The sequence below is a fragment of the Triticum aestivum genome, chromosome 4A, assembly GCF_018294505.1.
Source record: "Triticum aestivum cultivar Chinese Spring chromosome 4A, IWGSC CS RefSeq v2.1, whole genome shotgun sequence".
Classification (NCBI taxonomy): Eukaryota; Viridiplantae; Streptophyta; class Magnoliopsida; order Poales; family Poaceae; genus Triticum; species Triticum aestivum.
Window position 1 is genome coordinate 102,347,105 of NC_057803.1, and position 15,980 is coordinate 102,363,084.

The 15,980-nt window shown below is 41.7% G+C and overlaps 1 protein-coding gene across 44 annotated transcripts; it reads right to left on the reverse strand.

Annotated features, from left to right (window-relative positions):
• Nucleotides 1-7,257: 7,257 nt before the first annotated feature.
• On the reverse strand, nucleotides 7,258-15,568 carry LOC123085409 (replication protein A 32 kDa subunit A). Of its 44 annotated transcripts, none has more exons than XR_006439752.1 (12): nucleotides 15,055-15,568; nucleotides 14,929-14,954; nucleotides 14,263-14,341; nucleotides 13,952-14,145; nucleotides 13,452-13,534; nucleotides 12,532-12,610; nucleotides 11,989-12,170; nucleotides 9,866-11,903; nucleotides 9,637-9,710; nucleotides 8,372-9,404; nucleotides 7,966-8,065; nucleotides 7,258-7,571 (listed from the first exon to the last, which is right to left on the reverse strand). XR_006439752.1 is itself a non-coding variant. In XM_044507043.1 (4 exons), exons 1-4 carry the CDS (start codon nucleotides 15,126-15,128, stop codon nucleotides 13,984-13,986), a joined length of 357 nt encoding a protein of 118 aa, XP_044362978.1. In that variant the 5' UTR covers nucleotides 15,129-15,568; the 3' UTR covers nucleotides 11,986-13,983. The 44 variants fall into 44 exon arrangements, 1 of the variants encoding a protein (XP_044362978.1); XR_006439753.1 differs by having other exon boundaries at nucleotides 12,574-12,610; nucleotides 13,452-13,571; XR_006439750.1 differs by having other exon boundaries at nucleotides 13,452-13,571.
• Between the last annotated feature and the right edge of the window lie 412 nt (nucleotides 15,569-15,980).

Genomic DNA, 15,980 nt, shown 5'->3' on the forward strand with positions numbered 1-15,980 from the left:
AATGGGACCTTTAGTAGTAGCGAGGGATTTTACCCTTTGCTACTACTATGGCATGTCCCGGAGGGGCACGGTTGAGACCTCTTAGTAGTAGCGAGGGGTAAAAACTTAGTAGTAGCGCGGGTTTATAACCCTTGCTACTACTATGGCATGGCCCAGGGGCACGGTAGAGACCGCTTAGTAGTAGCGAGGGGTAAAAACCAGCGCTACTGCTATCAACTTAGTAGTAGCGAGGGTTAAAAACCCGCGCTACTACTATGGCATGTCCCGGGGGGGCACGGTAGAGACCGCTTAGTAGTAGTGACGGTAAAAAACCAGCGCTACTGCTATCAACTTAGTAGTAGCGAGGGTTAAAAACCCGCGCTACTGCTACTTAGCAGCAGCGCCTGATTTTAAAGCGCGCTGCTGGTAAGATTATGTGTATAGGCTTTTCCCTAGTAGTGGATGATCCTTTACGCCATAGCTCTCTATGACTGACTGAAGAGGCCATCGTTGAGATGGCGACCACACTTGTAAATAGTAAATATGAAGACTGCAACAAAGTGGGTTTGAATCCTTCTGCAAGCTTAACCCAGCACCAGAGGTAAATTTTTTGATTTCTTTCTCCTTCAACACTTAAACATTGCATGAACTCCAATATGCTATCCTTCCACATGCTAAATCTGACTTCTGGAAGGCCAAATATGACCATGAGGCTGCTAAAAAGGCTAAGGCTGCCGTGAGAGCCGCCAAAAAGACCAGCTGGCGGTCTAGAAAGAAGCCAAGTGCCTCTGAGTTGCTAAATTTGGATGACTCCTCTGAGTCGAAGGTAGCCCTTGATTCTCTTGGCTTGTTTTTTAACAACCTTGTTGACACTGACTATTGCCAGGATGACACGGGGGCCAGCAGGCAGTCGAAGAAGAGGTAACTATTATTTCCTCCAACTCAGAACCTTTACCAAGACAGAACTTCGGTGGGTAACCCAGAAAGTAAGGTTTTCACACCCCTTGGCTTATTTAGATCTTCATTTTCTTTTGAAACGACGGCAACATGAGAGCCGCCGCCAGACACGGACCGGTGGAGATGAAGATTTAACCTCCGGTTTACTAAACACCCCTCGAAAATGGCAAAATGAGGTTCTTTTAACCTTAACTCTTGTATTTACTAGAAAGTTACTTTTATTAATCACTCTATTTCGATTACATCTTTGCAGGAAATTTCCCGTTCCTCTTCTGGCGACTCATCGCAGACTCAACTGCCGGCTTTCAAGACTGCCCCTGGGTAAAGATAATTATCTCTCTTTTGTTCCTTTATATCTTCATCATTATGCTGACTTGTCAAAATTCCTTTTAGCGGTCAAGCAAAGCCCAACAAAAAAGCAAAGGTGGCGAAGCTGGTCATAGATCCGAAAGCTGCTGAACCGGATCAGTCAACCCTTGTGCCAGAACACCCTGAACAACCAGAAGAGCCTGCTCTCAATGTTCAACCAGATTTACCTGAACCGTTTGTTGATGAGACCATTGTTGATCCATCAAGTATTGAACCGTCAAGCTCAGCTAACCCGCCAGAGACTCAAGGTGATGACGTTTTGATCACTGGCACCAGATTCGTTGAACCGGGGAATCCAACTGTACTAGCGAGACACTCTGCCAAACAGGAAGTCATGGAAAGACAGAAAGTGAGGTTTGATGTCTCCCGCTATGCTCACCTGAGTATTAGTGAAGTTTTATCTGGCTATGTCAGTCAAGTGCATTCCGGCCGTGACTTGGAGATCAAAATGGTGAAGCAAATGCACCAGAAGTATGAGGTATGTCATCTGTCTTATATCTATATCCTGCCAGCCCCCAAGTCTTCTAATTATGAAAAACTTGAATGATCTGTAGACTTGAAATATTTACAAGCTTCTGTTCTAGACTCCCTCCAAGTCCGGTTTAAAAACTTTAAACCGGATTCTGATGGTAGCATAATTTTACATTTGTAATCCCCAAGGGCCAGCTTAATCAGTATGAATGAGCCGGTCCTATTAGTCATTATGTAAAAGACCAAAACTTTAACTAGATATCCCTCATGAGTCGGCTGGGACTATCAATAGCACACCCGGCTCATCCTTAACAAGAAAACAAGCAATATGCATTAGCCCCCAAGTGCCAAGTGTTATTGCTTGCAAAGCACTTGGGACTTTTTAGAAAGAGCTAATTCCTTTGAAAAATTTCGTTGACAGACATTAGCCCCCAAGTGCCAAGTGTTGTTGCTTGCAAAGCACTTGGGACTTGTATTTTGTAATCTGCCATGAAACTTAACAAACTTATGCTATATGCAGGCTGCGACCACAGAACTGGAAACTCAGTTGTTTGAGGCCAAGACCCGGCTGGCGGCTCGGGAGATTGAGACAAAAAGGCTGAATCAAAATTCCAGTTGAGTGTGTCTGAAGCAGAAAAATTGAAGACCAGCTTTACTGCGGAGAAAGAGGCTTGGGCAAATGAGAAGACTGCCTTGACGCAACATGCTGAGAAAGCCGAGGCGGCTCTGGAAGAGGTTACCACTGAACTCACCGGTTTAAAGAACCATGTGTCTCAGATGGTTTCTGCAATCTTCGGTAAGTCACCGTGTTATTTACCCAAAGTGAGTATTTGTCATCATAATATAAGCTGCCACTTAACCAATTCTGTAAACTTTACAGGTCCCAGGAGTAGCAATCTGACCCGAGATACACTGGTATAGCTCAAGGAGGTTTACACGCTTGTTGAACAATTATACACTGGAGCTCAACGGACTCTCGCCACTATCTCCCCAGCGAATCAAGGACCAAAAATGTTAAGTGGTGTCTTGAAGAAACTTTCCATCTTGCCCGCTAGGTTCCAAGAAATCAAGCGATCTTGTGCTAGAGCCGGAGCTGTGACAGCTTTCAGCCGTGCCAAAGCCTGGGTACCGGAATTAGACCCGGCAGACGTAGCCAGTAGGTATCCTAGTCTCAAGGAAGATGGAACCCCTTTTGACCAACAAGACTTTGTTGCTTGTGTCAAGGAGATTCGCCCTCATATAACAATCATTGCCAAAGAAACCAACCTCACCAAGTATCAGCCGGGTTATGATGCAGATAATCAGAAGATGGCGACTCCTTCATATAAAGTGATGGACTTAATCCCGCTGATTCGTAAGCACACTTTCACCCCTGATATTGATCCATCTGATCTGATTGATGATGAGGCTGAATCCATCGCCGTACGTGGCTTTGACTGGTCCAAACCCAACTTCTAGACGATGGAGGAGGACAAACTGGCAAGGGATGAGTCGCAACCTTCAAGTCAGCCAGGCCAAGATTCATGAACGGAGGCCGGTTTATCATCTGCTGTATGTGAAACTAGAAAAAAAATCCTTTTGGGCACCAAGCGCCTTGTAATAGGCTATCTTTAAACTTCTTGTTCTGGTATGCCATCGTGCACATTATGCTATTTATGATACTTATTTATCCATCATGTGAAGATATGCCATATATGCCTTATGATATTATCAATTTTGAATCTATTCCTACATACAACAGATGAAAAGTGTCCTGGCGGTTTACCGTTGGACGGGTTATAATGCCCCCATATGAATTTATCATGATTTATAACCAAGGCTGGATGAAATCATAATCATATATGATTAAAACTATGTCATACCTGTGATATTTGATCACACTTGTTGGTTTATCAAACCAGTGGAGTAAGGGTGATAGCCCAAAGCTCCGAGTACTGGTAATAATCAGAGATTGCTGGCTTATGAACAAAGCCGGACCGGGTCATTATGCAATAATGAGCAGGGACTTTGTAGATATGATCATGTGGACTTGAACAGCAACGTGTAGCCCCCAAGGGCCGACTCAGTAAGATGATACCGAGCTGGGACTTCATATAAACTTTATCGAAAATAACATTATATGATGTAACCCTCACAATGGGGCTTGAACCCACGTCCACAAGGTTAAGAGCCTTGTGCTTTACCAACTGAGCAATGGACCCTTCAATATAATGGATTTAACTTGTGTACCTTGAATTTTTGACAGGAGCAATTGGTAGCCCCCAAGGGCCGGCTCATTACGATGTGATGAGTTGGGTCTTCAATAAAGCGAGCAAAAAATGACTTTGAATTAGCCCTCAAGTGCCATGGTGCATGCTGGCAGTGACATGGGACTTGCATATTTGATGTAATCTCAACTTGAATAATGTAGCCCCCAAGTGCTGGGTCATAAGCCTGTAGCGACTCAGGACTATTCCTTCCATTGTAGAATAAATCATATCCATTGATAAAATAATAGCCATTGCGCTGAAGCGACTTTGAAAACCTCAATCATAATACTGGTTATTGATAACCATAATAAAAATCCAGCCATGTTGGCTATTAAAGATTTGAATAATATAACTCGGTTTGGAAACCGGTTCCTGCAATATAAACCAATATATCCATGCACATATGATACATGCTATGATGATGTAATGATGATGCAATGTATGATGCAACATATGATGATATGACGATGATGCAATGTATGATGCAATATATGATGATGTATGTGTATGTGGCATTGAACCGATCAAGAGGGATATTCACAGCTATGATTTGAATACGACCAGGAAGCCCCCAAGTGACCATAAGTGTGGCATTGTGCCGATCAAAAGGGATATTCATAGCTATGATTCGAATACGATCAGGAAGCCCCCAAGTGAACATAAGTGTAATGTTGAACAACAAATTCTGACCTGAAAACCCAAGGACTAGAGAACCATACAATTTTAGCAAAGGGACAAGAGAAAAACAAATGAATATCATCTTCCTCAACACCACAAAGTCGAGCAAAAATATCTTATATGAGTGTTGTACCTACCTGCTCTACTACCTATGGGCAGAGCTCTCCTTACTAGCCTCCAGGCATAAGTTTTTACCCTAGGTGCAATATCTTTATCATTTCAAATCTGAGTAAGCATAGAAGTAACTAGGGGAGAAGCTTGTCTTGGCTGCGGAGCTACTTCGTCAATCAAATTTTGATTACAGAGTTTATAAACGCTTTTAGTAGTACATTTACCTCTAGGAGTAAGTTTCCAGCATAGGACGTCCTTTCCTTGAGTTTGAATAATCGGTGTTTGAATAATAATAGAGGCAGCTTGCTGATAAAAAAAGTAGAAACAAATTTTTCATTCCAAGCACTTTATTAGGTAACCAGAGTTCTTTAACATAGGTCGGGCAAGTATATGGTGTAGGCTGAATAACAATGTGGTCATAGATAGTGCTCCATATGGGACAACTCGGAGTACTCCAAATTGAAATATTGCCCTCAACAAGTTGATAGAAGGAGTTAGAGTAGAGCATAGGGCAAACTTTGATTACAATAGTCCAAAAGGCTGATTTCGGAACATTTGGTTTGTCTGTCCAAAAGGAAGTGTCAGGAAAGTATTTGGATTTAAGGACTTTGGCAAGATGACAATCAGGATTTCCAGCGAGCATCCAAACAGCACAGAGAATTGAGCTTCTGTTCATAGCTTGGATATTACGAATGCCCAAACCTCCCTCCATTTTGGGAACAAGTATGTCTCTCCAGGCTCTAACACATAAAGATTTAGAGGTAGGTTCATCTCTAACACCAGACCACAAAAAGTTCCTATTGATGGCATTCAACTTAGCAATGAGCTTTTTGGAGAAGAGAATAGCAGACATGTAGTACACAGGGATGGAGGCGAAGACATAATTAAAGGGAGTTAGTCTAGCAGCATGGGACATCTTATTAGCCTGTAGCATTTAATTTGGATCTAAATTTGTCTTCAACAAAATTATGTGTTGCAGCTCTGTCCTTGGCAGGAAGGATTAAGGGGTGTCCAAGATGAATGTAATGTTCATTGATGTCAAGAGCAGGGAAAATGTGCTTAATGCCATTCTTAATGTGATCAGACACACCTCTATTGAAAATGACACCAGATTTATTCCAACTGGGGATTTGGCCAGAAGCAGCGCACAAATGTTGTAGGATTTGGTTGATGTGATTTGCCTCATTGATAGAAGCCTTCCCACATATTGGAGGATCGTTGGAAAACATAAGAGAGTGTATGGGAGGGCAATTAGGGCCAAGAGAGATACCAGAAAGATGGTTGTTGGCCATGGCTTCTTGAAAGGTTATGGATATGGGTAGTTCATTGATAACAAGGACGAATATATAAGGAGAGAGAGGACAACCTTGCCTAATACCTATACTGCTATTAAAGTAGCCATATGTCTTACCATTAATGATGACAGAGAAAGTAGGAGATGAGATGCAAGCATGAATTAAATCGATGAAATGACCGTGCATAACAACTACAATTAGTAGTGCTCATAACAACCACTACATTAGCATTTTGATGGATGCCCACTATTAAGTGTTTTAGTTGCACATAAACTAAATGGATGATTCGAAGTGTCACGGGCACACCATGCCACTTCGTTCCATATCCCCTCCTCGTCGTGAATGCACACATGGTTTGTTTAAATTCACACATGGTACAACCCCTTCCTCTGCCACATCATACATCAAGCCTCAACCGCCGCCTCCCAACCCTAGTCGCCGCCACCATAACTCTCGTCGCCGCCTTGGTCCCCCTCCTCTTCCCCGTCTGGCTACCTCGTCGCCGGCGAGAGGAGTAGGGGATCTCCCGTCTTGTTTTTTTAGCCTTTTGCTTCTCTGACGACATCGACGAGGTGGATGTGATGATGGCATGCTGGAATAAGGTCTCTCCTTATGTTGATGACGTCCAATCCGTCTCCGCCGAAGGGCTTGTCAGAGTTTATGTCCCCAAATTTGTTATTTTCCTTTAGATCTTGGCAGTTTGTGTGTCTTTTAAGGAGAGTTTATTAGTTGGCTTTCAGTATGACGATTTTGACATCTTCTTTTTTTGTTGTTGTGTGGCTTGGTCCAATTTCTCCAATCCTCTGAACTGGTGGTGATGGATTGCAAGCCTGTTTTGTGTGGGGTGATGCTCCAGCTGAAGTTGATTCATCGATAAGGGGCGAGTGGCTATTGCGATCTCCAAAGCCTCGTATAGCGAGGGCGATTGCAGGTGTCGCTTTTCTTTGATGATGGGACGGTGCAATTTTCAGTTTTCAGCGGGCGACATACAATCCGAGAAAGAAGAAGACTAGTATGCTTTTTAATATAAATTTATTTTTTACTGATCGTTCGACGTCTAGTTGTATATCCATTATTAATCAATGATCATAAAGTAGGTTGAATCCCTCAATAGTAACCCAAATCATTAGAGCTGAAAACAGATTCAATTTGGATAAGTAGCAATCAATTGTATAGCTGGTTAAACCATGCATTATACATTATACATATGCTAGATGGTTCAAAATGAAGGGGACACGGTTTTGATAATGACATACATTCTGTCCAAAAGTGGAGGTACAGTTCCTCACAGGGTAAGGTTGAGTTAATGGCTCTGACAGGTGACGGCGGTCGTTGACGATCTATCTACAGGCGATGAATGACAGCTTCTATTAATACTCCATCAGTTACAGACGATCTGTCTAAGCCCTTAAAACTGCAACAACCAGAGGAGCAGCGACGATCAGGCCTCCATCTAAAGTGTCTGAAAATAACATGAACAAAATCCAAATGAGTTCACACTACTTGATGTTTCACAAGTGTTAGCAACAACCAAAAGAAAAATTGGCCCAAAACTTGACTAAACGTCTAGAAAGAAGCATTTCATCCACATCTGAAACTTAAGAAAGATCTCTGACCAAGGCCAATAGCTTCTGATCCTTTCCTTATAAAAAACAATAGGTGTTTTTTAGACATATAAGTGTTGGTTGCTTCTAAGTAATATGCGCCTTTTTTAAGATGCGCACTCAAATGTGTTAGACAATGCTTATTGGTTATCAAGGTAGAGCAATGTTGGCTGATCATGAACCAACCAGGGATAGCTAGAAAAGATGATAAGATCATGAGCTAGCTGTGTGTACATATGAGAGAGATGGTACCTTCATGATCTAGTCGAGCGACCTTGCCTCTCCTGAGATTATTGGTGAGGATCAAAAGTAAGAAATATATCCATCAGTAAAAGGCCCAAACGGCTTCCTCCTATGCAGTATTACACCATTATTATTATTTGTGGGAAAGGTCTAGAGTTATGGTAAATATCTCATGTCTTCTATTCTCATGTAAATAAGAATTATTGTGACCTTGAACCTTAGGCATATTGATAACTCAACTCTTGCTTTTCTGCTTCAGAATATATATAAAGTTGTATGCCTTTATTTGTTAAAATAAAATCAAACTGATTATTTATTGATCATTAACTAATACCTCACTTAGAGATACTACGTATTGTTGCCAAAGTCTTATTTTAAATACAACCAAGATGAACAGAAATAAATCTCAACTTACTTTTGGTGGAAACACACTTGTCTAATTGATCATTCCTTGAGACAGTGATCTGCTCAACATATCGCAAGTCGATATGCAACCACATAAGTCAAGCATCAGCATCAAAACAACACGAGGAATGAAATGTTTGATATCTCAAACAGAGAGCAATCAGTACTATAGATCTGTCGCTAACCAGCCTTCTGATGCATGCATATTTGTATAACATTGTCTGCACCATTTATGCTTTTCACGATCCCTCATTGCTGCAACACATATGCTGCTAAGCCAGATCCAACTAAATAAATAATACATGTATCTGTTTGAACTGTCACAACTGACAATAAAATAGACTTTATATGAACCAGCAAAAAGGTACTATTTAGCTAGTTCGGCATAATTTTATCATGTGGTTATAATAACATATTGTAGCTTACTGAGATCATATTCGCATACCAGGGATAACACACAAGAGTTCAACATATGGAAGTAGACCAATTCACACAGAACTCGTGTAAACTCTTTTTTCTAGGGTACCAGTCTACTCTTTTGTTAGCACTACGTGTGTATGTATTAGAATTGCTCATAATAATTCCCGTAGCATTTGCACTAATGCTTTATAAGGGCATTTGGGCTTAGTGACATATATATATAAAGTTCAATTCAAAACTAAGAAATCTCACAGCTCTGTACTCCATATTAGTGACAAAAGAAGTGTTTAAAACATTTGATAATGCAACATCCTTACATGATACATTAATTAAATTAAGAGAGAGCAGTAGAATAATACCTTCTCCATTCCCCTGACAAAAAGTGTCCACCAGAATAAAAAAGGCAGTCACTTTCCCTGAGTCCATGCAACCAACATAAATTTGAATTAACCATAACTGGAAGGCGACCAATAGAAACCAGATGAGTTTCATCCACAAGAACTCTCTTGTACCCAAAAAGATCATTCTCTGTTTTAGACTTGTCACTTTTCTCCATAGAATAAATTTGTTAACAGTTTAGAGCACGTCGGTAATTGCTGACTCGGTAATTGCTGACTCAGTGCCTACAAAACAATAGACATCAAGGAAGGAACACTGAAAATCTGAGATTGCTGCTGGTAAAGGATTAACAAGAGGTAAAAGGAAAAGGAAAAAAACAATAAACGGAGGAAAAAGGATGGAACTGGCGCCCATGTCTTTGCCCCTAGTTGGATGGCACCCCGCCGTCTACCAACCCGACTCGTGCTTCAGTTTAGGAAACCACATCAAGAAACAACAGTAGTTGGAGACACATACCTTTCTTTTGGAATTAGATATTAGAAGCAGTGAAAGCACTTTCCAAAGAAATTAAAATGTAGTTCCTACCCAAACTGCAAGTTGAAGAATATGATTGGTCATTTCAGAACTACGATATTGATCACAAAATTACATCTAATCTCATCCCTCAAAACATATGTAACTGTTCTAAATAATCAGAGAAATATAATAAGGTTTTAATAGTCATATGCCCGCAACCATATCTCACCGTTACTGGCTTTGTGTTTTTGGCCAGGCCTTGGACCTGTAGCTTTTCATTCCCCTGCTATCTGAACTCTAGTTTGCTTCTTTTTGTTGTAATCCTTGAACTTCTGTAACTTGGTGGTTTCATGATAATGGAACCGGGAGGCCTTTCTGATGATCTGCAAAAAAAGTATCTCATAGACCTCAATTGGTCCTAGTAGGTAAAAAAATGCAGAAGATTGAACACAAAAGCGAGAGGAAACTTAAAATGCATATGCGCCATTATAATCCATCCTGATTCGGCACCTACAAACTTGTCGCTGTACAATATATACCCCTACACTGAACCACACATTAGTAGGCGAAGTAACAATCATTCTTTAATTATCTTAACCGAATCAGAATACAAAAAACCTACAAATTCAATGCTCATTAGATAGACATACTCAACAAATTACCAAGAACAGAAATTTAACCCTTGAACCATTACCATACAAACGAGGTAGATGAGATCCATGTCTAGAGTTGTGGACACTAAACAAATCCAATTTTCATCGTGGCGCCCAACATCTAAAAGACGCCAGCTGGTTTTCAGTAGAATATCTCGGTCTTGAACTCTTGATCATGACATTCCACTCTAGCATAATAGCAAGGTAGTAGTTGCATGGCGCTATCACAATACAAGAGATTTTAAGCGGATATTGAATGACATCCCTGAAAACCAGAACTGTATTTTCTTCAGCACATGTCAAACCCAGAGGGTGGGCTGTTTAGTTCTCTCTGGTTTCTACTACATGGTTGACTTAATAAACATAATCATCCTCTGTGTGTGCGTGTTAGATGCTGATGCCCAATTCATTCCATCCCTGAAACAAGCTAAATCACGAGTGCTGCAATCCACTGCTCAGACCAAACACGAAGGAGAGAAGGCGCATCTAATCATCAGTTGAGGCGGCATGCACGAGAGGGAAGGGGATCAGGGAGAGGAGTGGAGCAAGAGACCGACCGTCGAGGGGAATGGGGAGCAGATCCGTGGCGGCGCCGACCTCCCATTGGTCCTCGTCACCGGCAACAGCGACCTTCAGGTGACGGGCCGCAGAGGAGGGGAGCACCACGACAACCCATGCCAACGGAGCAACAGCGCGGCGAAAACCAGCCCTGCTCAAGCCAAGTGCCTCCTCCCGCCTGCATCCGCGCGCGTGTTGGTGGCAGGGGCACGGCCCGACGGCGGCCATGGAGAGAGAAAAGGAGGGGAATGTGGAGGAGAGAGATCTGGAGGACGAGCAACTAGGCAGGTTAGCTTCGTAGAGGAGGAAGGAAATTGTTTTTTTTACCTGATGGAGGTGTTATCGCGAGACGGTTTTACCTCGACACACTAGAAGGGAGACGTAGATGTTGCGAGAAGGCGCTCATGATCCACACCTTATTGTTTTGGACTAGGGGTTGGGGCGCGCCCATGGCGCGTCTCTTGAGGGGCAGCTGGACGGTGCCAGCTAGTGGGTGCACCTTTTATATACATTTTTGTTCTGGTTAGCATGTTTGATGTTGCTGTTAATTAAGCAACTGACATTTGAAGCAGAGAATAGGAGTAAAAATTAATAGATATATACAGAAGAGTGCCATTATGGATTAGGTGGATGTAAACCACATGACTGAGAATAGTAGAGTTTACATAGGTAACGACATAGCTTTCGGATATTCAAAAGCATGAGATAGCAGGGTCCAAAAGTAAACCATCGGTTAATCACGAGCATAATTTAGAGTACTGTGCTAGATTATATTCACACAGGAACTGCGGTGTCTTCGATGGTGGATCTAGAGGCAGTGCACGGTAAGAACACGCGGCGCTTTGAAGTGACCCTAAAATGAAAAGCACATATGTCTCCTTCGCGAATGTTGGCACAACGACAAAACTCAGACCAGCTGGTGGTTATAGTGGCCCTCTTGTCAGTTCCTAGCATAATGCGACATTCGATGTGTAGACGGGCATCTGCAAGTCTGATCATGAGTGTGTCATTGTTCGGATCAATGTAGTCCAGTAGGTTGTCTTTGGTATATTGTATCTGAAATTAATGTTACAAGAAAGCATGTGATTTAGATGAATACAGATTGTTGTGCAATATGGAAGATAAGAGTGTTTTTGTGTACCATGTCGTGGCCTGGCTTAGCAAATGTTTTATTGATTGTGCACATGTAGTATTTGATGTCTGGCTCCTTGTGCCAGAACATAGCAAAGAGAGCGTCTACCTGGTGTTCATAGAGCTTAACCTCATTACCCCTGTAATAATGATCTTCAAGCTCTCCGAAGTACTGGATCCCACAAGATGTTTCTGCAATCAATTCAATGTAGGTGAGAAGCAAGTTATGTACCGTTTGCAGGAGCTGTAAGTGTGACTGTTTATTTGGGAAAAGAAATTTAAGCTATATAACAGCGTAGGCGGGGCGTAGACATGAAGTCATATAAGTTAGGTGAAAATTAATTTTTGAAATGAGACAGGTGAAAGTTCTGAAATATAGAAGATGATGAAAGCAATTTGTAAAGCCTTACATGTTGAAAGTAAACAGTACAAAAGAAAAGAAACATTGAGTAAGCAAAAGTAGAAGAGAGCAATGAGCAGCAAAGGAAATAAATGTTGATCTAGCAGATGTAGTGAATAGTTGAAGGCAGTCGATAAAGAAGTATGGTGATACATGGTAGATTATGATCCTGTGAGAAATAAGGCATGTGTTCACCGCGGATTATGTACTCTGGATGGTCATTCTCTTCACTCTGTTCATTGTATGATACAATATAGCGTTAGAAATATGAAATATGATTTTTCCCACTGGAAATTGTGAAGCAGAAGACTGAAGCTATTTACTTCAGAAAAAGAGTAAAACGGAAAGCGGCGGTGATGAATCTGAAACATATTTTGTCACTTATAAAATTTAGCAGAAAGGTACTGTGCTATGTTGTCTGAATTAGGCATCAAAAGATAAATTTCAGAAATGAGAAACAACAGCAACAACTTAAGAAAAGAAATACTAGTCACATATAGTAATGTTTCACTGCAGCCTCAACTAATCGTGAAATGATTCATCAAAAACATCGGATCCATGTTGCTCAAGGCGCTCGTGAGCACCGTGTGTATCTCCTAGCGAAATCCGCTGAACATGAACTATCACATTCAATTCCTGGAACATGAGTTCATACTCTTAATTGAATGAAAAGAATAAGAGGCTGTTTGGATTCTGCCGATGCCAAAAAATTGGTGGACGTTTCGGCCGCCCCCGCCTTGCCAATGATTTGGCGGAAAACTGAACGCAGAGGGCTGACGAGCGGTGGGCGAGCCAATTTATCTGCGCCAATCGAAACAAACGCCCATCGCTCGGTCAACACCAATTATTTGGTTGGGCAAGTATAGGAACCAATCCAAACAGACCCTAATATACAGAAAAAAATATAGTAGTTCTTAGAAGAAGTGTACAACTCTTTAATCGACCACAAGGAGCTCCTACAAAGGAAAAGAATGAAATATAACATCAACCGGTGCTTTAAACATAATACTTCCAGGGAGATATATTACGCAGTTCAATAGAAACTAAAAAACGAAAAACACGGATTGAATTACCTATGAATCACTGAATACAACATTGATATCTTCAAGGCAGGGCTTCACGTGTTCACACCGCACATACTGTGGTAGCTTATAATCTGTTCTAGACCATTCATCTTTCAATGTTTGCACAATCTATTATGCAAAAGATGATCAAATCTGTATGGTCTTCATAACAACTAATTCACGCTTAAAAATGTTTTTACATGTAAGGGCTGGAAGCAAATGCAACTGCTAAGCTATGATATGATCCATTCCCCAAAATTGGGGTGAAATTAGTATCACTGTGATGATAATGCTCACAAAGAATCTTTGTCCACCAGATTAATTTTGTAGCTGCTCAACAGAAAGAAATAGGAAAGGAAAAACTATAATAAAACATTTGAACTACAAAGAAGCAATAAATATTTGTGATGGCGTCAACACCTTATTCGAAAAGAGTTGGTATACACTTTGTTTATCTAAACATATTTAGAAATTCAATCATCCATAGAGGAAGATTAAAATTGGTGTACCTGCAAAGAAGCAAATCAACTTGTGGGAGGCGTCAACGTCGTGTCAGCCAAAAACAGCGTCTCCCTTGAGCGACACTGACAACCTCAGCGCAGCTTATTGAGTTAGATTTCACAAAGGTTGGAGTGGCTGCTTGGCTCATGCTATTGGAAAATGGGGTTCCTACAGAAGAATTGGTGTGTGCGGGACTGCCAACCTACAATTAACCATGATCAGAATAATCCTTTTAACCAAGCGTTGTAATTAAGGACCAATAGATTCTTATGGTGGGAGTGTTTGCATGCAACATTTGTACTGCAGATCACGAGCATACCTTTGATTTGGTGTTCTGTATATGCATCTGTACACACTGAATGAAATGCAATGTGACCTCATTGTAATCAGTTATAGGTCTGAAATGGAAAAATTATATCCAGTTAGCATGCTTCAATGCATCACTGGAACATGAGCATAATTTGTTTGCAAAACAATATCTGACTGCAAAAGCAGTAGCACACTTCTTATGCCGCACTCCCTTGAGACTACCAATGACAGCAACATACATACCATTCCCTAATTAACAACAAACATCAGAGTGATGATCCTTCAGAGAGGAAGGCGGTAACTTTCCTCAACAAATAAAGATAGTGTATGCATGACAAGCAAAAAAATGAAGGTTACAAATGATGCATATTGAATAACAGCAGTTTTAGAAGAATCTGCAACATCGTTCAACTTGTAAAACATATCAAAATTGACAAATATGTGAAACTGATACCTATTGCTGAGAGCAGATACTATCAAGTATGATTAGCCACAAAGTTCTTGTCTATATAGTAGAATGATATTACAAATTCTGAACTTATAGTATTACTAACTGTTAATTGATGGCAGAAACTTTGAAATATCATTGACCACAAAGCCCTTGGCCGGAGCAAAATGCAAAAGGCGAACATAAAATTCAGTTTGCCTGAAGAAAGGGACCTCATGAGGCTATCACCTGGCTCTGTCAGAAGGCCGTTGTGCCTAAATGAAGGTGCATCAAGAAACAAATTTCAGAAATAAGAAGCAAGAGCAACAACTTAAGAAAAACTACATGTTATGTAGAGTAATATTTTCATACAACCTGAGTAGAGAGATGGCAGCCCAGCACCTGGGGCAGGAAGGAGACGGCGGGCAGGCGAGGGCGAAGGGATACATGAGGAAGCTGGCGCACCTTTGGCACCGCTGGTGCCCAAACTCCGCCGTCTTGCCGTTGTTGCAGGCTGATTGGCGCAGCGCCTCCGACCACTTTTTATCATCCGGTCACCACTAGGCCAGACCACCACCGCCACTTCCCGCTCCTCCCCTCGGGTTAGACCGAGCAAAGTAACGAGCCCTTACTTATCAAGGAGGACGTCTGCATCCTCTTCACTGGTGGTAATGGCTCCTCGAGCCTCTGAATCTCCTCTTCCTCGCTCACCGAACGGCAGCACCGCATGGGGATTCTCAGGAGGGTGCCTTCTCTGATGGCCGGGGCTGGAGGGGCATGGATGGTGGAGGTGGGTGTGGCGGCGGCGGCGGCAACCCTAGCCGCTAGATGAAAGAGCAAAGGAGAGGCGAGTGGGGATGACAGTGTTTCGCTCGACCACTTGTGTACTATTTTTCTTTTATTCCTTTTATTTTTCTGCCCAACCCATGCGTTGGACGTGGCACGCGTGAGGAGGCCTCATTGAAGCATACCTTAATGGTTTTAATCATAACATCATTGCTCTAAATTTCCAAAAAAGAATATCACAAAGTTGGCTGCTAATGGAGTAACGGTCTACATAAACTTTGTTACAGATAAAAGCTTACGGGTTGAGTGTGACGTGAAGTCTCGCGAGTGCAGAGGAGTAGAGGGGCTCATAGTGAAAAATCAGGGGAATTAACATGGAGAAGGACACCTACTACTGCAAAGCCACTCCGTAAGCAAACCGATCGTAACACCGCTCTTGATGCAGTCCATGTGAATAACTAGGGAGTTAAATCTATAGAGTTACTAAGCTCCTTTGAAATAAGCTCCTCTAGTGA